Consider the following 24,607-nt stretch of genomic DNA (forward strand, 5'->3'; position numbering starts at 1 on the left):
AAAAAAAAAAAAAAAAAAAAAAAAAAAAAAAAAGTCACTCTTCTCCCAAAAAACTAGCTACACAGTCCAGCAGCAGAAACAATGATGCCATCATTCTGGTTGGTGATTTTGATTTCTGATCAATGATTGCTTTCATCACTATGTTTAGGATACTGATGATGATCTGAAAAGTGATCCTCAGCTCTTCAACAACTGAGATGTACATTCAGGCATAGTTCAACTGTTCAGAATATCCGCACTGGACTGCCTAGATCTTATTGGCACAGTGCAACTAAACTTTAAGTTACGGGATTTTTTTTCAAGATACTTGCTTCAACCAGTTCCCCTAAAATTCTCTTAAGGGGTAAACTTCATGATCCTGAGTTAATTTTTTTTTCATTCATGTGAAATATTTTAAAAGTAAATGCAATCTTGCATTTTAAGTCACTTGTTGTCAGTACTCTCAGTACTCTGAAGACACCATTTACATGCAGAGGAAATACCACTGCATTAATTTTGTCAATCTTCCTTCCCAGCTCCACCAAAATCCATATATTTGCATGATCTGGAAGCCGCTGATCCACCCACATATTTACTATTTGTTTATACAGAAGAACTGAAGAATACATGCACATATGTTTATGTTATTCTAACTGGAATTTCTTCCACATCTTCCAACACAGCAACTGTGTCCAAAAGCAGAGCTCACTCTCAGTTACACTGTTTCTTCATTTGACCAACAAGTTCACAATCAGCAGCAGTTGTATCTTTCCATTGATTTACACACCAGCACATCATCCTTCCTTTCTGTAACATCACACTTAAAGACCATTCACAACCACATTTACACAGATGGTCTTCAGTTTTAGAAAGCATATTAAGCTATTGGATAGAGGGACACTACACCAGGGCATTAACAGTTACCTCACTGCCATGATTTAGCAAAATATCCAGAGGTTTTTTTAAAAGAATCAGTCTACAAATTAATCACTTCAGTTACTTTTCTGCTTTGACAGTAAAAAAGCGACTGATCTGTAGCAGAAGACAAATAATATGCTATGCCAAATCAGGATCCTTTTAACAGCTTTTTTTCTGTTTTATTCCCATTTTTTTCCACATCATAAAAATCAGAAATGTTGAGAACACATGAAGAAAGAGAAAAATATAAGTTAAGCAGAGAATGGAAAATAATTCCTTTTCAAATTAAAAAACACATCAATAAACACATGAACAGGAAAAAAACTCAACAAAAACTTATGACCAAGAAGGAGACCTCTAATCAGGCAGCAATTTTTATTCAGGCTACCTAGCTTCATCTCCTAACACCACCATCCCCCCCCTATTTAACTCAAGACACTTAGACAAAAGCTCCCTCTAAAGATAAACAGTATACCCATTTTTTTAGGCCTGAGAAAACTTCTAATTTACTGAGTAATTCAAGAAGTCTGCCAACAAAAAAACAGGAAAGACCAGACTTGACATTCCTGATAATTCTAAGGTGTTAAATGAGCAAGAAACAAACCCAAAATAAACACTTTTTCTACATCATTAAGTGGGGAGTGAGAGATAGTATACTATCTCAGTCATTAAAGGTGTTCATTAACCTAGCTTCCCAAAAATAGTGGCCTGCAACCTAAAAAACAAAAGCCTGCGAATTCTCCAACCTCATTTTAGTATCTAGCAAATATCAGAGTTTGACTGAAAAGGACACAGGCATTCAGATATGGGAGAGAGGGAGGAAAGAAACAAAAGCAGCCCATCAATAGAACACAGGCCACCTCACCAAAATCAGATCATACATGCCACAGGTTAATTAAGGAAGATACAATTCAAAGACTTAAATGCACAAAAAGTGAACAGCAAGAGATCCTGAGACACTCACAGGAATATTAACTTATTCATGCTACCAGTACTATATTTAAATATACTTTCAACAGTAAGCAGCAATCAATGTTTTCCATGTGGAATTCTAGTTTTACATGCACTGGATGAAATCCTCTTTCTTCTATCCTACTAGGAAAAACACCTGGAGTCATATGGGTGAGTACTAAATCCCAGAATTAATTCAGAGGAGGAACATTCCTAAGCATGCACAACAGAAGACATTGACAAGGCTGCCTTCTGATGGGTAGGATGCAGTATGAATGTCACTATGCAAAAGGCTTTGGGCAATAGTCAACCCAGAATAAAGTCTGGGTATTCAGACTTGAAACAAATACGTGCTCACCACCCGGTTCCAAGCCTACATCAACCACCTTAATCCCCACTGCCTTCTCCTTAGATATTCCAAACTACCTTTGTAAGAAGCATCAAGGCAGCTCACCCAAGAAGCCCAAAGCCCAAGGATGGTAGGGAACCCATTCCACAAACACACAAAACAGGAACATGGCAGTATTGTAAGGTCTTTTTCATCCCAGAATTCAGCAAACACAGCCTGGCTCTCCATACATGTCTTAAGTTTTTCACATAAAAGATTAAATTGTCAGTTAACTTGGCCTTAGAACAGTAAATAGTCTGGGAAATAGTTAAGGTAAAGATAGGACAGCAATTATTCTGTGTTTCTTTTTTATTAAAAAATTCACTATTTAAAAATAATTCTCACCATGAAGGGGAAAAAAAGTTATTTGACTTTATCAACACTACCAATGAATCAAAAATACCAACTTCTGAACCCCAAATCTAAAAAATTGCTGGAAATGCACTTTAAATGTCTGTCATTACACATTCCAAGGGAGACTATTCAAATCCCATGCCTCTACTCTCTGCTGTCATGTTGCCCAAGTATTCCGGAAGAACACTGAGATTCTCTGATGGCTCCCAGAATTGGTAGTCAAATTCAAATACCAATTGCACCCATGAGCTGCAAAAAAACCATGGCGATTGACAACAGTGGTCACTATTAATCATGTTAACAGATACAGCAGATAGGCTGAGAACACAAGAGAGTTAAAAATGTGTCTTATTATAAAATCATAATGAATAACCCTATCAGTTCTGGCCTTGGCCTCCTCTCTTGAAGCACAACAGAACTCTTCCACAAGAGTAGGCAGCCACATACCGAGATATGGCAGTGAAATGTGTATATTCAAGAGACCATAATTACATTGTATGCTCAGTTCTGTATTACTCAAATTGGGTGCAGAGCTACTAATTTAATTTTTCATTATATTTGTATATGGAATGCATTTGCACTGTCCATGCATGCCCATGCACACTAAATCTGATTTTAGATACACAAGGTTCTCACATATGTAATTTGCTTAATTTTACGAACAGTTATGAAACATAGAAAGCCTGATCTTTGAATTCATTTGTGAACAACTGCAGTACAGATGCCCATTGCAAGTATGACATTTACCTGGCAGACACGCAAGCTACTGTATTCAAGTTCCTGGTAATTTTTAGGCTAGCAGTAGCACCTCTATTGGGATTTTATTTTATAGCATAAAACAGGTACCTTGCAGGATCTTGCAGCTTTGCAGGATCCTTGAAGAAGAGGAATAAACATTTTCTCTGTGGGTTTGTGGTTTTTAATTAGTATTATTTAATATCTCCATACCACTGCAAATATTCAGGGTACTAATAAAAAAGAGAGTTAAAAAATACCCATGCCCCAAAAAGCATCACAGTGAATCCAGCTACAAGGGCATGTGGGAAAGCAGCAGACGTACGAGGCAGTCAGGCATGATGGGGCACAAGCCAGGGCAGTAGCAAATCACCACCAGCAAATGATAAAAAGAAAGGGAGAAAAACCTGCACGTAATCATAAAGGGCAAAAGAAGAAAAAGAGATGAAAGCTCTGAAGGATGGTCAACCCTATAAAACACTGGCTGAGGAAAGGAAAGGGCATTTAACTGTAGACATGGTTTGAAAAGGCTAGAACTGACAGAAACAGTTCCAATAAAGCAGGTGACAGACGACCAGGGTTTGAAATAGAGAACAAGAGCAAAGGACAGGCCTGAGACATTATAAAGGAAGTTAAGACATTGTGTTGATAACCTGGGCGTGCATGTGTGTAGGTGAGCTGATTACCAGTATGATATGCTCCCTTCTGTATGTATTTAAAGTACAAATTCTGGCTATTCTAGCTCGTTAAACACTGGACTCTCTCAACTTTTACCAGTCTGGGCCTGTTGAAGAGTGCAATAATATGCACATAAAAGCAGCTAAAAGCTTCTTCTCTGCTCCAGTTAGGATGCCAGTAAATAAAAGCTGTCAGCCATTTCAACAGGGTATCATTCATAAACAACTAGGAATCTTTTCAGAAGTGATATAACAGAGAGGACCACTGCTTCACTCAAGGTTCCCTGGAAAAAAAAACAAACTGAAAAAAGAGATGAAGCAGAGCAGATTCCAAAGAAATGTTTCTTTCTCCTTACAAAACTCCTGAGCACAATATGGTACAAACAGCAGGAATTCTGAGAAGGCTTAAACAAAATCAGTGATCTTATCCTACTTGTTGATGTGTTGAGAATTTTTGTAAATTTGCTTAGCCTTTTTTATAACCACTGTGTCATGGCCAGGCCACACACCCACAGACAACCCTGAACAAAATGTTGAGTAGAGCCTTGCAGCAAGCACCATCCTGGCCAGCTTCAAGTATTTGTCAAGTTTTTCAAATTAAACACTGGAAAAAACCCAAACGTTTTAAGTTGTAGGAAATACTTCACAGCAGTGCCAATATTTCAATAATTCAGTCTTATTCAGTTTGAGAAAAAACATTCAGTAAGGAGCCAGTATTGGACATTTACATGCAAAAATCTCCACAGCTTTGATACATTACAATACTGCAAATTGAATAATTTTAAAGACAACAGAGGTTAAACATATTAGTTAGCCCAAGCACCTAGCCTCCATTGTCAAAAAGCTCGAATACCACCAGGTACCTGAGATACTATGAACTGAAATGATCTAAAATATGTCACAAACATCAAACAAGAGACATGGGGCACATTCAGGTAATGTGGCTGGATATCACAACACTTCTAGATAAGATACAACTGGAGTACAAAGCTTGTGCTTATTCACACTAGGTAAACTGTAAACTTAAGCTTCTTGGTAAAAATAGATGAAACAATAGTTCAGAGTTGCCCTTTCCACAGCTATGACCAGGAATGGCACTCCCCTCCTTCCTTTTCACTTTTACAGACTAACAAGTTATGGTAAAATGGGAAAGAAAGAGCAGAAGATATCTCAAAGCACAGTTACTGGTGCAGTGCACAGGCACACAGAGGCACTTGGCCCTCATTCCAACTTGCAAGAAACCTGTGCATACAGGCAAAGGTGTCTGGAAATACCTGAGCTGCTGCAAAGAGCAGACTAAGAGGAACTGCAGAAGCCTGCCCATGGTTACACCAAGACAATCTGTCCTGGTAACTGAATAGCTACTGACATTTGAGGATCTGAGTCCTTAAGTCTCTTCTCAGAGTAATTCTCAGCTCTTACAACAACAAAGCAGGTCTTTAGGAGAACAGGAAGTATCTAAAGGGCAATCCCAGGGAATCCCTGCTGATGATAGGTGAAATATTGTGCAAGGACAGGCCAATGTGATGACAGCTTGCCAAAGCTAGCTCATGTGATATGACAAAAAGAAATTAGGGAGTGTTAGAAGAGGGAACAGCAGAACAAATAAAATTGCTACACCTGGTGTCTCTAGTGGTTCTGGATTATTTGTATGTAGGGCTATAAGCTTCTGATGCCTTTCCCTCAGTAAATGGTGAATCACTATTCTAGGAGACAGGTATTCAGACTAGGAGGCAGACAATAAACTAAGAAAAAGTAATCAGCATAGCAGGAGAACAATGAACATAGGGCAACATTTAGGACAAAAATGGTGAAAAAGAAAAAAAAAAAAATCTCTGAGGGTCCTAAAAAGAATGAAGTTTTTAACTGCCTACACTAAAACTTTAGGAGACACTGTAGTAAATGAGTTACTGGACCCACGTATTCTTTGACTACACCAATCATGATGACATGAAAGCATGGAAACATTTTTCAATACCAGCAGAAGCATTACTTCCTTACATTCAGGATTTTCTCCCTGTCTTGCCTGCTACCACCACTCAGCTCTCAAGGGGAAAAAATCAAAAAATGTTAAACAATTACAAGAAGAATGACAAAGAGAGAAGGAGTGCTTTCCCTTTCCTGATGCATGAAATTAATTAAATACATAGTAACACCCACACACTGGAAAGTAGCCTCTTTCCAGTCTTCTCTTGGGAACAGCAACAAATCTCACCTCCAATACCCCTTATTTTCTAATTCTCTCCTGTATCATAGAAGATCTATTAATTTCTCAAGTGACTCCTTAAAAGCACTTCTTAAGTTCTCTGGCCCCACAGTCTTGAGGGAGGGGCTATTGTCAATCTGTTGTCAAATAAATAAACACTTTTTCACTCTTAGCTCTACCTGTTGGATAGATAATGCATCTAGTTGAGCATTGCAGACAAATTTGATAAAATTTAACAACTTACATTACAACTCCAGCTGAATGACAACAGTTACATAGACTACACTAGCTGAAAATGTTCTACTTGTCACAAAAAACAATCAAGATCTAAGTCAGAAAAAGAATAAAAAGCACTTTTCTTTCAGTTTAATTTTCTGACTACATACAAAGTTAACTAGGACTCACTCTCTTTCAAGTTACTACTCCACTGTTCTCCTCTGTCTGACTTTCAGAGGAACGAGATAAATTCTGTTTATATAATGGAATATGTACTAAAATGCAAACAAAGAGGGAAGAAGGAATGGTTTTCAGGTCCTAGAACTACTGTCACTTAGTTTTTTGGATTAATTACATTTCAGCTTGTTGATATCCTCCAACTCTAAGAGATATATTAATCAAGTATACTAATGTAACACAATTTTTACAAGATTCTCTGCAAAGGTAGCCCAATTTAGGGCCATAAATTTGACAGCAAAAGACTATAACATGTTCTGCTGATGACTAGATCTGAGATTGGCTGCTGCACGGAGGAAACAAAGTCCTCTGACAGTATGACCTTGAAGTGGTAAAGCATGTGAGTTGATCTGTATGTGGACCTTAACTTAGCAATTTCCCAAGTTTCAGCCACTCACTTTGATGTGAAGCACTCAAGCAATTCTAATGCTAATTTTGTCAGGTTTGTGGTTTACGTTTCTCTCAAGTACATATAAATGGGTCAGTGCAAATAGTGAGCAGGCAAGGAACTGCACATCATTAAGCAGGGCTCCCAGGTCAGTCGATGAAGCTTCACCTCTTTAATCATGTGAATAGACTTGAAGTTTGGGGCTAGGAAGGGACAAAGCTGCGCTTGGGTGTTGGGTCCTATGGCGATCACAGGAACACTGAGAAGGTACTGCTGGGAATTCTGTGCCTTCTAACATGTCTCCTTTGAGCACTAAGCCACCTTAGCAAATCCCACAGGTGCTGCCCATTGAAGCTGGCTTTCTGCCCTATGGAAACCCAGTGACCAGGTCCAGGAACAGACCCAGATGAACTAAGCAGGCAGTGAACCAGAAGGCAAAAAGGCAGTAGCATAGGGCTACCAATATTCAAATCACAGGCACAGCAATGGGAAAGCATGAGGCAGGTGCCAAAAAAGTGAAATTTGTTTGCTTAGAATATACTTTGATTCTGAATTTTCAAACATCCCTAGAGCAGTTATCTGCACAAAGGAAGGTTCCAGGTCTTGCTGCTTATGTGACAAACAGGACATCGTAAAAACAAAAGAGGTCTTATCAACTTCATAAAAGCAGATGAAATAACTTGATGTGAAGGGAATAACTACACTGCAAGACCTCAATACCACAAGTCATATGAAGACCGAACATTTGCACTCAGTGGTTCCCAGTTCCCTAGCCTCAGGAAGGCGTTGAGATTCCTCTTTTACAGAGCTTCATGCTGGAATCCCAGTCAGCAGAACTCTACAAAAAATAAGTTCCACGTAAAACCATTATTTACCTCCTCTGCTTCTGGTAATAATTTAAGAAATTCATGTAGCAGTTCAGAACCATAGGGCTGACTTCTTCCATGATAAATATCTTCAATGATGGATTCGGCAGACCTTGAAAAAACAATTGAGCACACATATTTCTAACACTTGCAGGGCGAACAGTTGGACAGACTGAAAAAACCATAACTGAGTAGCCTGGGCTACTCAGCAGAGTTATAAAGAGGTTGTGGATGCATCAGTGTCCACAGCAGCACTGCTCTGACACGATTTTCAGTGATGCCTTTACCGAAGGGCAACATTTTCAGTGAACACAGACAGCCATGAAACAGCTTGCTCTTGAAAAATTTGCTCACATTACCTCTTTCTAATTGCTTATAAAGGGAAGAAGCTAGTGAAAGGCAGCTCACAGGCTGCCTTATATAAGGTAAAAGGGCTTCCCTTAACCATACCTGAAAACTCACTTCAACATCAGCAAACTCTAAATGTTTGATGCTAAGTCATAAACACACTCAAAACTAAACATATTAGAAAACAATTTATGTCAAATTACTTTTGAGAAAACTGCTTAAAACTGCAAACTCCACGAGGAACAGAGTACAATATATATCTTTCATGAGAACTACAAAGAATTCTTACTTTTTAAATTGTTTGAGAAATATCCCAATGTTCATACTTCGTTTTGCATCCAAAATGGAAACCTGAGAGAGAAAGCAAGAGAGATTACTCTAACAATACCTAAGAAAATAGTATATAATGCAGGTATCATTTCTTAAATTGCTACAGATAACAGTCTGCACCAAATCCCAGGCCAAATAAATACAGAGTCAATTCTTATCAACAAACTCATATACTACAAAACTAGTTTTTACCAGCGAAATACATAGCACACTTCTATCACCTTTCTCCAAGTGAAGCAAAAATTCCATAGCAACATGTAACGAAGGAAGGAATCAATATTTCTATTCCATTACAAAGTAAAAACATTCTTCTTGCTTATTTCAAAACCCTGCATCTGCAAAATGTTGCTTATCAAGTAATACACTATATTGCATTTGAAGGCTCCAAGGTTAGTGAACACCACACTTCAAAACCCATGTAAATTCAAAGGTTTTGTGACAAATGTGAGGATGGGGTTTCTAAGCAGAGGTCAGGTGCATCACTGATTTAATTCATACCAACTAACAGCCACACTGTTTCAGAGGAAGATAAGTTGATCTCTAATCAAACCCTGAAACATGTAATGCTCAAATCTTTGCTTACCTAGAAGCAAACAGAAATCCATAATAAAATAACAGTCTCTCTCAGCTTTGTATTTTAAAGCTGGTTTGCTGTATCTTCTTACACGTACAATTCTGAAGATCAGGCAGAGGGGAAAAAAAAATTCCCCAAATTATTTACCCCTAATTTTGTAAAAAATTTAAACTCAAAGTCCCTCTTTTATACTAGTTTTTGTTCCTGAAACAGCATACAAGTTTAAACCTGAGAGGTTTGGCCCATTTTAGCAAATTGTCCTTAAGGTTAAAATTTTACCACAGCTATTTTGGTGATAACAGCTACAAAAGTCATGAGATTTACAAGGACAAGAGAAGTGTTTCAACTTAACAGTTCCACCTGACTGCTATAATAAAAGAGCTCAGTACATATAGATGTTCAAAACTACTGTTGGACTTGCATGCTGTTTGTGGTTTTGACAACTGGAAAGGCGTTTTGACCTTTGTGACAGTGCTCAGATTAGAAACAGATATATAAATGCAACATCGGCATTGTCACGAAATTGAATTAGCCTGCAGTCAGCTGGTGACAGTGAAAATATAGGGATGATTAATGAGCTATCCTCAACATACACCCAGGAGACAGCCTCTTCGTCTGCTGAAAATAGTGAGTCATATTGAAAAGTTTTCTGAAATTCTGGAATTTCCTCTCTTCTGAAAACAGCAAAGACTAGAAAACACAGGAAATATCAGCACATTAGTTTTAATTAGATGATTGGTAGCCCAAAGCCCTTCAGTTTTAGCATACGCAGAGATAAGGCGACAGATTGTGGTTTATTCTCCTGTTATCTTAAGAGTTGAGAGGCCCCCAACAGATCATTAAGGAAAAGCCCCTTAACTCGGGACAGGTTCAACTATCTCTCCCCCTGCCGTATCTAATCTTTTTCAAATGTTTTACTGCAGAGACCTCTCACTGACCTCTCTAACTGTAGCTCCAGTCTCCAATTGCTCCGGTCACCCCTAATTCTCTGATTTCTCTGTACTAGTTTAAGCCTGTAAGCTTTACCATCATTTGGCTCTTGAGTTTGTTTGGGTTTTTAAGCATATTCAGAGTTAATCTTGTGTACATTTTTTAAACCACAGTCAGTAACTGTTACAAGGAGACTGATCATCAACTGAGTAAACCTTTGTTTTCCATGGCACAACTCAGATTTACAGTACAACCTCAAACAAATTACATTTTTTTTTTAATATCTTCCCTTGAAGAAAAAACAACAAATGGGAAAAAGTCACACAGCACATCAACAAAAAAATCACAGCTGTTCTTAGGCACCACAATTTTATATACACTTCTTGCTCTGTGTATGACTGTACTCTTATTTTTTCTCTGATTTCTTGTTTAACCACCCAATCAGAACAATCTCACTTTTTGGTCACTCTTTGTTTGGTATCTACTTCAAGCTTATCAAAAGTGTTTGAAACTACTGTCATTACATAACTACCTTCAAGGAGTTTCCAGATGGGAGCACAAGGAGGAGAAAAGGAGAACTCGGCAGATACTCCATAAATATAAGTTCCTACTCCTTGCACACAAATACACTATCTTCCATCTCACATTCAGTTGCATATTAGATTCATAAGCTCAGCCTGAACATCTGTTCATAATGTCTACTCTCCTCCACTGAGATTTCATTTGATTTTGTTCATGCAGGACACTGTCTGCTGTTGCTTTTTTGCTTTGAACATTACCACAGTTTTTCTAAATTCCACTCAGTCTGCTCCTGTCTTCTGTTCATACACGTTGTCAACACTGCTGCTGGCTGTGCACATTTCAGGTCTCTGTTCGCCACACAAAGAGGTTCTGAAGTGCTGTCCATCGCAATACCCCTGGACTTCTTGACTCAAAAAGTTACACTGGACTGTAATTGAGAATTGGGAACAGGCATTTCTAGTCCCACTGGGATTCTCTACAGCAAAAAACTGTCTCATATGGTTTCTTATGATTTACTTTAGATAAATTCGGGAGAGCTTTCTCTATTTTCATCCTCTACTTTCTGAAACTGGAAATATTACAATTTTCTCAGATATATTCCACCATCTCCACACCTGCACTTTGCAAGGCCATGCAAAAGATCACAGGTCACATTTGTCACCTCTGCTTTATAAACAGTGCAATTTCTAAACCAAGGACAACAATTCTTTCATGAATCCACTTTTCATCACCAGAGTATTCAACCCAGTATATTTCCAAAATCTGCAGCAAGCACAGATCACCCAGTAACAGGCCTCGGTTTGACAAATGTTAATCTTCCACAGCAATATTCAGTTTTTGATGTACTGTGAGAAGGGGAAAATTAGCCTGAGTACCATGGTGAAGTTGTGTTAATGGTAAGAGGATATCTACTCCTGAACCCAAACAAATTTGCAATCAATACGAAAGATACAGAGGAGTGTTCTGGGAGACACATCAAAACTGACTTTGTTGTGACTGGAGAAATGCAACAGGAGTTTCTTGCCATGAAATCATCAATAAGGAAGAGAAACACAACAAAGTAGATTTATAACAGATCAATAAAACACAACATTGTAGGTTTTCTTTGCCTAAGAACAAGGGGGTTTCACATGGTGAGGTACAGTTTACAAACTACAGCAAGCATGGAAGAGCCTGGTGGCTCAGGCTCGGTGCTGAAGGTTAGGAAGGATATGAATGACTTCCTGTTTCAACTTCTACCTCACATTTATAACACACTAACCATCACTCCATGCCTAGAGTTACAGTGCAGCAAAGCAAACCTAGCAGCTTACTAAAGCGCTGTCCCCACTGCCTGTCATCTTCCCATGTCATGTTCCTAGCCTGCTCTTTCCCTTAGGCAGGCACTGGTACTCATCTCATTTGGTTCTTACTATTAGTTCTTCTCTGGATTAACAGGTTGAATCAGATCTCAAGAAGGTGGAATGAGCATCAGTCAGCACAGGAAAAACAGAGAGGGCACGTCTAGGAGAGAGGGTAAGAGACATCCTGTTTATTCCTTCCATCTTCCTTCTCTCTCCTTCTCGCACTGCCCCCTTGCACAGGTTCTGGAATTCACTGCATCTCTCCACAAAGTCATCAAAACTCACTCGAAGATCAGAAACTACTCCAGCAGAAGACAAACTAAGAACCCCACAGCACTCTGCTGAGCTGCTTACTTAAACATGTTTACAGAGGGTGCAATACGTGTATTACATTATCCAGTATCTGTCCAGAGCCAGCAGAGAGGTGGGGTGAGGTGAGACAGGAGCAGAGGCACAGTTTGAAGGAGAAAGCAAGAGCAGTTCCTCTGGCTGACAAGAAGGTGTTCTGCCCACTCTGCTGTCAGGCTAACAATAGCCTGGGTGAGTGCCTGTTGTGCCACACTGGGACACCACTGAAGGATGGGGAAAGTAAATTGGTGTGTAAACTTAACCTCGCACCCCCTATTTTTCAGAGCCTCAAATTATATAGAACCATAGGGCAAATTAAGCCCTTAGTCAAGGAAACATGTTAATTAATCTCCTAAGGGTTTGGTGAGGGATTGTTTACAAAAAGGAAAGCATTTGCTGTAGGAGTTTGACTCAAGCCTCAAAAGGGACTTCTGTTATAATGATGTTACATCTAAATTCCCTGTATAAATCACTGTCAAGTGAGGAATTAAAAGGACATGTAGTGTTGCAAGCTCCTACATGTGTAGAACTTTTACCAAAACTGCTCATGATTTCATAACTAACAGTGATCTCTGGCAAAGGTATGAAACCCCAGATCTCCTCCACAATCTATAGGGCAGTGCCCTCAACACTGGCTGAAGAGTAATTCTTCACCACTTTCACTGAAGCTACGTCACTGCACCAAGGGGGACCCCATAGGGACAACAGAGCACTCTGGCCATGCACTTCTGAACAGCACTTCAAACACATGCTACTTTTTTCAGATTTGGATCTAAGAAAAGTTGAGTTTATGCACTCGAAGTTATTTTGAAAATTCATTGCTGATATATTATGACAACTAAGCTAATTCCACTATGTAAACTTCAAAGAACATTTTTCATTGCTAGACCATAAAGCACCGTCTAAAATCAACTCTATTTTACACAAAAGGAACAGAGGTAGTGAAACACAAAATGTTTCAGTCACCGGCCCCTGGCTGGCCAGCAACACGGCCACACACAGAACTAGAGCTGAGGGCATCACCCTCAGCCCCACACTAACACGCTCTCCACAAGGTCACACTGATTCTGCACACCTCAGCCTGCCCCTCAGCCTCTGTAGGTTTTACCAGAGTGAGCTGAGGATAACCATCCCACCATCCCACACGGAAACAATGGCTGGCAGCTGACAGCACCAGCAGTGGGAGTCACAAACCAGGCCTGTGCTCCCATCTCCAGCCCCCTGCTGAACCGTGCCTGCAGTAGGGTGAAGCACGTGAGCTGCTGCGCATCTGTGCTTCCGCACCTCCAACAACACACAGCTCCTCGGGATTAGCTCCTTCGCTCCTTGCTAAGCAGATAGGACTGCAAAGTCCATTAACACATAAGAAATCGTTGACCACTGACACACTGCTGCAGCATGCTTGACAAATCTTAGCAAGTGAGTGGAACATTTTGTCACTTAAGTGGCATCACTCAGAGGCAAGTCCTGTTGCCTCACCACCTGCCACGTGCAAAGTCGTCATGGGGAGCCCTGAAGCAGGGTGCACAGGCACCCATATCAGCTCCAGACAGAGGCACAAAACCTGTAACTTTTAGCAAAGTAGGGTTTTCTTTCAAAGGCACTGAGTCTTGAAGAATTCCTGGTTTTGCAGGCCTCTCATTTTAATCTCACTGTGTGAGTTCTGGAGCACTCTGGGGTTTTCTCTGACCTACCTATTGCACATTATGGGCCACATCCAGCTTATGAAACTTATTGTAATATTTACTAGAACTAGATCTTTATCCCACAGCAGTCTGAAAGGGGGAGCTTCTGAGGAAATGCAGGCCGGGTCTCTTTACATCTGTACTTGGCACAGGAAGTCCACTCACTACACTCCTCATTCAAAGATGAACATAGCCTGAAAACAGCACAGAGTTTAATGACTACCTCTGATGATGGCCCCAATTACTACTTCCCTACTCAGGGTTTCAGAGCCTACAATACACATGCCTTTTTAAACCTTGAATTTCAATATGTACAACATACATGCTATCGGTGCATGGTGGTTTCTCATCTTGTCCCTTCTGATCTTATTTTGACACCTCCTGAATCCTGCAAGATATCAGCAAGATATCAGCAATTTCATGTCCCTATTTTCTCACTAAAAATTGATGCATTGTTACATCTCTTAACCCCATGCCCTCTGTATTTTGTTTACAAGCTAACCTGTATGTAGACACACTAGTGATTAAATCTGCATTTCAGCCCTCCAATTACTTCAGAGAAAGATCACTTGAGACAATTCAATTCAGGCTTCACAGAGAGGCTGTCTATAAAAGAGGATTTAAGAACTAGAAAAGCTACTTATCAGTTCCCTGGAGAGTGTCTGAACCTGAGAATACTCGGTACAGAGTACTCCTCATCATCAGAACAGAAATCAGTGGCAATCCTGGGACTTTATTGGAAGGTTATTTTCATGTCCAGAAAAAGCAGGGAAGATGAAGTAAAGCTTTTCTTAGCAGGAAAGTCATGTTTATGAAAGTGGAAACTTTAAAATCATCAAATAACAAATTCCTTTAATCACTATATTATATTCTATATCGTTGCTGCTCTACTGGCACTTCCCTTCCTGATGTCTCTAGGAGACTGTGGTCATATATAGCATTATCCCTTGCAAATAGGACTCTCTTCTCTCCTGCTTAGTACATTTTTGCATGTAGAACATCTTGTTTGCATCACAGACATAGAGGAAGAGTTGAAGAGACAATACAATCGTGTATTACAATTGTATTGTCAATACACTGGAACTCATGGGCTAACCAACATGAGTAAATACAGATGCTTTCAGCTCCCTCCACTTATTCACATTTATTTTAACAGGTGATCAAATCACAGCACTTAGCAAGTTAAAATAATAAAACACAGTTAGCTCTTTGAAAAACAAATATGTGCCACCAAGAACAAAGAGTTTACGCTTCCCATCATTCCCCTCTCCTTTGAATCAAGACAAATTTGCCGTAAGGATGAAACATGACAGAGAAAGAGAAAAAGGTGAGGCAGAACTCACATCAACTCCTACAGCATTATGTAAAAAAAGAGGTTTTACTTTAATTCTTACCTCCTCTTTAGTCTCTTTAAATGAAGACTTTAAAGATCGGTTTCGAGTGTCCTGGGGTTTGGCTTCTTCCTGCTGCCCAAAAAGTTCCTCAATTGTCTTCGTATCAATTTGATACTGTGGTCTTGCAGCAATTGTCCAGATATTGTTTTTACCACGGACTTGTTCTTCAGGGATAGTTTTCCAGAAAAAGCTCCGCATCCGTTTTTTTTTGCCGTGGCCGTCGTGCCCGTTCACCATCTGCGGAGGCAGAGGAGCGCTGGGGCCAGGCAGCGGCGGAGGGGGCGGCGGAGGGGGCGGCATTCCCGGCGGGAGCGGAGGGGCCGCGGGAGCCCCTGTGAGGGGACATGGCGCAGGGGGCGGTGATGCCGCAGGCTGAGAAAGTTGAGGCGCTGTCGTCGTATCCTCGCTCATTAATCCCGTTGCAACTGGAATAGCCCCATTCTCTTTATCGTTGACCAAGGAGAGACAATTCATAACATGCATTTTACAGCCTCCCCGAAGGGGAGAGTGTTACTTCCTTGGATGGGTCTGAAACATTGAACAGTCAGCGCGGCGGGCGCTGGGATCACGCCCTCTCACACCCTATCTGCCAGCAGCGGCAGCACGAGTGGGGCCTGTACCATCTCCACAACCTGTGACAAAGGACAATAGCGACACTCAGATCACAGACACTGGACACTGTCCCTCGCACTAGAAAGGCACTGAGGTAAAACAGCTATCAAGTTTTCCATCCAGAAGGGAAATTTAGTGAATCAGAAGTCTTTCACAGGGCAATTGTTTAACATTTATCCACACCAAGATCTCAAACAGCTTTAGGTGCCTAGATTTCAAGAACATATATAAAAACAAGGATACCTCTAAATCACCCACAGTAGGTATCAAAACTATCTATGAATCTCCATTCAGTGCAATTTGGTAAGAGAATATATTTATCTCAAATTATTAAAACAAATACTATTCCACTGTTAATTTCAGATATGCTTTTAAAGCTGACTGCCCACAGTACTAACTATGGTACTGGATTAACTGCACCAAACAGACCCTGTTTGAATCCTCTGAACTCAAACTTCAAATCCACACTGCATCAAAATAGCTAAAAATTTGCTGATGATTTGACAGTCTAGCCTAGTGTACTACTTTTTTCACACAATTGTCAATAAGGGCAAAAATAGTGTGCAGTCCCTAAAGTCTCTGTGTTCACTGAGCATGAACTTAAAAGTATTACTGGTCTGGCTGCACTACCTCCCAAAATACACTCAGAGAAAAAAGACCACAGTTCGATTAAGCTGTCTCTTATAATTTACTTCAGCATCTAGGTTTACAGTGCCAGTTCAATAACACAGAGAGAGAAAGGAGAAGAAGCTGGTAGGAACAGGACCCTACACATCCTAAGCACTGCACATAGGCTAAGCTTTAAATACTTTGAGAAGTTTTTATCTCTAGATCATCTCATAAAACAACAGGAATCACAGTAGATTTTAACACTTTTCTTATACTGTCATCTGCTAAATAAAAATACTGTTATTAGCAACAAATCTCCAGGTAAGAGCATGACTTCCACAAACCCCACACTTCTGATAAGCCAAATCTATTGAAACAGATTTAATTCATAAGTCTCAGAGAAAACGAAGTGTTTCAAACACATTCCACTGAGGAACCTCATGATTTTATGGAAATTTGGAAGCTATCTCAAAAAAAAAAGATTTGGGAATTTACAAAAAAAAAAAAGTGAAAGTTCAAAGATGGCACACAGCACAAACTTAGGAGACAGCCCCTGAGCAAAACTCAGTCTCAGGAAAACTCAACAGAGAAAGCTCAAGTAATGCACTGGCACAAAATCAACATCAAATTAGAAATCTGGCACTAACTTAGTGGTATGCCTCCTCAGCAGGGTTCACATGGAGCTAATAGCAACTCAGATCAATCTGACATTGTATAACAGTGATGAAAAAACTTCACTATTTTTGCCAGAGATCCATCACTAGACTGTACATGAACAAACAGACCCAAGTCACAGAAACCAGCACTTAGGCAAATTCCCTCTTGGTCTGCAAGGACTCAGCCACTCACAGCTTCATTGAAATCAATGGAAAACAACATAAAATCATCCACTGTACCTTTTCTTCCCAAAACCTTGCTCAGGTAGCAAGGAGCTCCTCTCTCCTGCTTCAGATTTTCTAATCTCATACCTTACATTATCCGGGCGTTTACAATAATAGAAAACATATATAAAAACCTGTATGAGGCTTACATCACAGGCATGATGGAAAATACTTTAATGGCATGGTAAAAAAGAGAGAAGCTACAAAGAAAGTAGATCAGGATAGAGTGTTTCAAATTTAAGTCAGCATTAATACCCAGCTGCTATTACAGGGCTCTGTATGTTCATGCCTCTCCTCCCAAATTCATGATCATAGAAGCAGAGAGGCATAAAAAAGCAGGTGCAAGGTGGTGGAAAGAGATTAACCACTCAAAGCAATTAAGTGTTGCATTAATTTAAAGAAATACTCAACTAGGAAAAACACTTTTCCTCCCTACTACTTATTTAAAAATGAAAAATGTATTAGCTAGATTTCCACCACCACAAAGCAGCATTCAACATTATTATTTTCTAACCTGGGTTCCCACACATTCACAAAAAAGAAAAAAAGAGAGAGACACAGACAGACTGATCGACCATGCCCCAGGTAACATCCAAGAACCTAATTTTGGGACTTCCAATAAATCCACATGCTTTAGGAAAAATAGGATCAAATCCTAATGGAACAGAGTTGTAGGAGATGAATCATCACAGTCCCAACACTAACACACAGGAGTGGAAAACGACTGATCTCAGACCTGAGCACTTCTGAGCTAGACAAGGGACACTCCTAGTGAAAGGAGTGGAGAAGGCACGGGGAAGAAAACATCCCAGCCTAGATGTAAAGATAGATAGAACAGGAAAAACTGTTTTCAATCCAACGAGCCCTGTACTGCTTTAGATGAGGTAACAGCCAGAACCAGGAAAGGGGAGGATTCAGCATTTGGAAGGTAGGCATGAAAGGCACAGCATAAAGGCTGGCATTCAGCTTTGTTTTCTGACAGATAAGCACGATCCAGGTGACAGAGGTCACCTGCTTGTAAGAGGACGGCGGTCTCGAGTTACCAGATACCAGGAGACTGGTCAAAATTCCCTTCTCATGCTGCCTGTCTGGAGGAGCGACTCAAAGCTGTTCCCAGCGGAGGCTCCCACCACTGCCGTGGGTGGGAGAGGAGAGAAGCTGGCAGCCGGGACAGGTTCTGGGCTGCTTGCTGGTATCAGCAGGTGCCTCTGAGCAGGAAGTACAGCAAGAGGAGGTGGGGAACAACGCAGCCGTTCCAACTGTGAACTACAGACTACCGCGACATGCTGGGACTGGGATGCGTAATAGAAGCCAAGCAAAATTTTAACTCCTAAGGAGCCTCTCCACACTCTTCAAAGGATTAAAGGGGGAAAAAAATGGACCAAAAGAACAAATGATGTTTAAGATGTTGCAATTATACCTCACTGTTGCATGTTTGCTATCCAAAACAGCCGGAGAAGCACCAAAGCTCTAAAGTAACATCTTTACTGCACGTTTTAATTGTGTCCATATTTGACATGAAAGAAATATTTTATTTCTTTGTCTCAGTCATTGTTTTAGCCAAGCTAATCTAACTTGGAAATGTAATTTAAAAGTTAGAGGGTGGGGACAACTTTCTCCCCAGGTAAGAGAAACACTCTAAAGTAATTTGTTTCTTGCAAAAAAGGCATTTGCCACTGAGATGGACACGGATTGTGTTTGCATACACAAATTAACAGGTGAAGTGCATGACACACTGAAGGGCATTTCATAATTCATACTGCAAGACATGACTCCCTTTAACTCGCACCTTATGTTCTCCCCTGCCCACGTTCCTGTATCAGGCGCCCTCCAAGTTCTCATGAGAACAACGCCGAGCCCAACCACAGCATTTGGGTATCTGTGTCTCAACAACAACCCTACAAAGAGGCAAAGGGAGCAACTAGTTGCTGACTGCACACAGAGAAGCTGCAAACGCCGATAACCAACCCCAGATCCTGCCAAAACCTGCGGGTTACAAAGAACACGCAGCCGACGCTAGCCTGCGACTTCGCACTTCCCCACTCAATGCATCCCACCACAAAATGCCTGCACGGCACCGCGCCCCTCCAGCCGGGCCGGGCCGGGCCCTGCCGGGGGGCCCGACTCCGGCTATTTCTGTTCGTGTTCCCAGGTGCGCGCCGGCCCCGCCGCAGGGACAGCGCTCCCGTGGGGGCAGTCCCCAGCCCTCAGCGCCGCGTTCTCCGCCACGAGCAGGTGCCTGGCTGAGGCGCCCCTGGGGGCCCTGCCGCCGGGACCAACCGAGGGGCCGCGACAGACCCTTACTCCGTAATTCCCTTCCACCGACGCCACAGGGCACCGCGGAGGGCGCTGGCGGCTCGGCTGCACCCGGGGTAACACCGCGCCCGCTGCCCTCCGGCTCTCGCCGGACCCCGACGGGGGGAGATTCCTGCCCACCCCCCCGAGAGTGGGAGCGGCCAGATCCCGCTGTCCCCCGCAGGACGTGGCGGGGGCAGCGCTCGTCCCGCCGGAGAAAGCCCGGGCGCCCGGGACAGCGCCCGCCCCGCGAGAGCAGCGGCGGCAGCGGCTCTCCCTCCGTGGCAGGGGCCGGCCGGGCGCGGGATACCGCGGGGAGGGGACCCCGTCTCGCCGGGAGCGCTCCCTCCTCCTACGCCCCAGGAAGGCGGCGAAGGACCCACGCAGGCGAGGGCGACCCCCCTGCAGCGCCCGGCCGCGCCCCCCGGCAGCGCGGAGACCCGGCCCGGCCCGGGGTCCCCGCGCCCCCCGCTCACCTGGGCGCCCGCGGGAGCTCGGCACGCAGCCCGCTCCGCTGCCGCCGCCGCCGCTTCCTCCCATCGCGCCCGGCCCGGCCGCGCCGCCGGAGCGCGGGGCGGGGCAGCGCAGGCGCGGCCGGGCGGGGCCGCGGCAGGTGACGGCGGCGGCACCGGGAGCGGCCCGGGCGCGGGGCAGCGGGGCCTCGATCGCCCCTGCTCGGCCCGTGCACCGTGCCCGTGCACGGCAGAGCGACCCGCGACCCAGCGCCGGTGCCGCCGCCGCGGCGAACCGAGATGCGCAGTGGCTCCTCCGGGGGCACTGGGTCTAAGCCAGCTCCGGCTGAGCTGATCCATCCATCCATCCATCCATCCATCCATCCATCCATCCATCCATCCATCCATCCATCCATCCATCCATCCATCCATCCATCCATCCATCCATCCATCCATCCATCCATCCATCCATCCATCCATCCATCATTGCCCGCACGATGTCACCGCACTCACAGCGATTTCTGTGAAACGGGACAGCGGCGCTCGGCTGGAAGGAACGGGCTCCTCTCCACGGCTGAAGCCTTTCGCCCTTCTGCCCACGCTCCCGAGCAAGCGCATCCCTCCGTCCATCCCGCATCCCTCACCCGGGCGCTCCCCGCCGGCTCAGCCCTGCAAGGTCGGGGGAAGCAGGCAAGACGGGCCTCTTGAGACTCCCAAGCGGACGGTGTGAGAGAGTGCAGACGAATTTACGATGTGATCACAGCCCTGGGTTACAGCGCTCCAGGCAGCCGCACATGTGAGTTGTGGATACCCGGAAGGAAAGTACCATCCACCGATAAGCCAGCAAACAAATACAAATGGTTCTGAAATATTTCATCAGGAGATTGAATCCTATTTCTAAACTAAAACCATTTTCTCAGGAAGAGTAAAGGTAAACAAGAACTTCACTCAGGTCAATTATTAGTCAGTCCACACACCCCAACACTACTTTTTACAGAAGGCAAATTCCAAAGGCTGAAACAGAAACACTTCCTTTCCTGGGAAAGGAGGGACAGAGTAGAAACCTCACTTCCAGTCTTGCTTCATAAGCCACCAGAGCTCCTGAGTTGAGCACAGGAGAGAGAAAATAACATCTTGGCACAACCAGGGGTGGGATAGCAGGAGCAGCGGGAAAAACATTATGTCTTACCTGAGTATGTAGTGCAGCACCTGTGCTATTTACTCTGCTCAGGTGTTGGGATGCAGGAACCCGAGGAAGAGTGGGAGACCAGGTGGCCTCCTCTGGCCCCAGACCTGGAGCCCAGGCCCACGGTCGCTGAGGTTACACCATTCCTGCTCACAGTTCTGCAGCCGGAGATCTGACCTACTGGTCTGGCAAGACAGCCTGCTTGAGTCACCTCAACTTAAAAAAGTAGTATTAGAACGAAAGGAAAATTTAAAGAATGCAATGCCAGAACCCAGTCATTTAAGCTGCAAATTCACTGAGTGAAAAGCGTTCAAGTGCAGTAAAAGGCAATTCCCATCACAGTACACATCTCTGCTTGGCAGGGTTAGCAGCAGCTGGAGAGGACACGCTCAGCTTTGAGCCAGCGTGGACATTCCTCGAGAGTGTCAGCTCAGCCCTGAGGTCATCGGCGAGGAAACGCTTTGCCGCTTGGACTGTAACTGCTTGTGCTGGAGCCAGAGGGACTTGTTTTCATTGCTGCCAGTCATGAGCACAAATGTTCTCTCGAAAAGACGGAAAGAGCAAGCCAAACAAGAGACTTGCATAATGGCATTGTATGAAAAAGTCAGAACCCAAACAGGACAGCAGAGGACCTGGGAGCCAGTCCGGATGTGAAGTTAAACTCTTCACTTTTCCTCACCCTGTGGGTTTGTTCTCCCTGAACTTTTCCAAAACATGTTAGCAAATAGATATCAAGGTTTTAGCTGATTTTTTTCACCTAAACATGTAACACTCAACAGGCAAATATTTTGCCCACATGGCTAAAATTAATGTGAGTTATAAACAACTGAAAACAGGTCTTTACAGTAGGAAGTATTAGGCAACTTTAATAATAGGTAGATCAAGCAGCCCCACCTATAATAAACAACAAATGCACCTCCCTAGAACAGATAGCATTTAGATGAGTTGGTATACCACAAAACCAAATCATACTGTTAATTTTTTAAAGATTTCTGGTTAATGAAATGCTCAAGACAGTTTTCAGAATGACTACTTTTTTAAAGGATTTTTTTCGTACAAGTAGTAAAAAATCTCCTTGTCTTCTGTAAACTCTGCTTTTCTTCAGAGCATACAGCTTCTAATACTTTGAATTAGGCTGAACATAAATCCAATAACTGAACAGATCTAATGGAAATAAAGCAATTTATACCACCAGAAAAAAGGTGTCATCTTCATTACAAGCCCTCAGTTCTACAGGGTTTGGACCAAGGTAGGAGAAAAAGTTAATAGTGACACTCCTCTGACATTAAAACCAAGTCATATTTGAGTTCAAAATTAAGCACTCTGTTAGTTAAGCTCTCAAAACAAAACTGTGCAATTAATTACCACTATCACATAAAACTACCATGATGCATATGCATATGTAAGAAAGGCAAATTAAAACTCAATAGGCAACACAAGTTTTTAGCATTATTTATCTCTTAAGTGCTTGAATTTACAGCCCTTAATATTCTTTAAAGGCAGCAAGATGTATAATTACTTTATTAGTAAGACACACCATTCCTTTAGTATTAGGAACACACTGCTGATGGCTGAACTGCTCCTGACTGAACCAATGGATTTATGCTGCCATAAACAGCAAGAACAGGGAAAACCTGAACTAAAAAGTCGTTTCGGATTTACTCTGTTCTATATCTGATCTCTTCACTTAATTAAGAAATGTTATCAGACAGTCACACTGGGACCTATCTCAGTCCTACCAACCAATGTTACACGGAAACTCCACACAGATTCTCCTGATGGCTCTTTCTGCTCCTCCCAGAATATCAAATGCTCCCTTTTCTTCCAGTAGCTATTCTCTTCAAAACAGATTCTCATCAAGAGATGAGACTGAGTGTTATTTGCTCAGAAAACAAAGTTTTGTTCACCTACAGCCATTATAAAAAGTTGAATGCTCACTTTATGCTGAGAACAAGTACTTCACATAGATACACCACCAAGAGCAGACAGCACAGAATTGTTGCTGCTCCTGCTCCCTGCTTACACTTTTTTTTTAGAAAGGCAGCTGAAGTGCAAAAGGCAGGGCTTCTGTGCCAGCACTCTCAGCTGCAGGAAACAAAAGATTTGCAAACCACAGACTGAGTTTTTCTGTCCAAGGCCACTGCAGTGCAAGGTTCATACACTGCTGCTCTGTGCCTCAGTGCAGGGACCCTGATGAGAACAGCAACAAATCACTTGGTCTTTCCCACTGCTTCTCCATCAGTTTATGCCCTTCTTCTTCAAGGCAGGCACAAGCCATCCTACCTGCTACTCCTACACTACAGGGTAAACTACTTCCTTCACTCGCTTCCAAGTACTGCTATGATGACAAAACCATGTAAACTTCCCCCATCTCCCTGGCCATTTGGTTTCCACTCAAAAATCACGGAAATGCAGAGGAAGGACATTGGTGAAAACAGGTGTAGAGAGGTGACGAAGAGCGCTGTCACAGACAGAGGACTCTGTTTTCTATGTATCCCTGGCTTTAACAACAGAGCAACCGGAAAGAACACCAAGATGTCAAAGCGCGACTAACAAGGCCAAAGAGGAAGAAATTTGAGAAATAGAAACCACGCAGCAGTCAAATCCTCAATCTAATAAAGATCTTCTGATTAAAAAAATCCCTTTCAATTCGACACAACTTAGCAATGAGTAGTTTGGTAATTTTAGGGTGGGAGCTACCACAAAATATAAGATTCACGACTAATATAAAAATTTCTGTGACTAGTACAACCCTTATATCAAGCATGTAACATGGAAAATGTAACCAGACTAAAAAAATACCCCAAACCTAAAGATAATTGCAGATGAGGAATGCTAAATAATTACAATACCTTACACTTCTTGTAACACCACCACAAGGAACAAGAGCAGATAAGCAAAGCATAAAAAGTGAATATGCTCCCCATTCAGTTCCTCAGAGTTGAGGCCAACATTTAGCTTTCATTTTACATTACTTTGATCATTTTTGAAAGTACAGACAGACTAGAGATAAGGTTTCTGCGAAAACCAGTTGACTGAAGATTGAAATAAAGGCTGTTACTTTAATGATGTTGGTGTGTTACTACACTGCTTCTGTAGATCTCTTTCCAAATAAAAATAGATACATTTTGTAACCAGAAAGGTTCTTTGTAAGGGGCTTGTCAAAGCATGAAGTAGGCCAAA

The 24,607-nt window shown here is 42.5% G+C and overlaps 1 protein-coding gene across 1 annotated transcript in view; it reads right to left on the reverse strand.

The window, feature by feature from the left end:
* Positions 1–20,366, reverse strand: part of LOC134564250 (FH2 domain-containing protein 1-like) — a 36,575-nt gene extending 16,209 nt beyond the window's left edge. Inside the window, exons 1-4 of the mRNA XM_063422997.1 lie at positions 20,263–20,366; positions 15,390–16,021; positions 8,553–8,614; positions 7,925–8,027 (exon numbers count right to left, since the gene is read on the reverse strand). Of these exons, the coding sequence (XP_063279067.1) occupies positions 7,925–8,027; positions 8,553–8,614; positions 15,390–15,872 (648 nt within the window). The 5' untranslated portion in view covers positions 15,873–16,021; positions 20,263–20,366. The remainder of the gene's footprint in view (positions 1–7,924; positions 8,028–8,552; positions 8,615–15,389; positions 16,022–20,262) is intronic.
* Between the last annotated feature and the right edge of the window lie 4,241 nt (positions 20,367–24,607).

Source organism: Prinia subflava, chromosome Z, assembly GCF_021018805.1.
Source record: "Prinia subflava isolate CZ2003 ecotype Zambia chromosome Z, Cam_Psub_1.2, whole genome shotgun sequence".
NCBI lineage: Eukaryota > Metazoa > Chordata > Aves > Passeriformes > Cisticolidae > Prinia > Prinia subflava.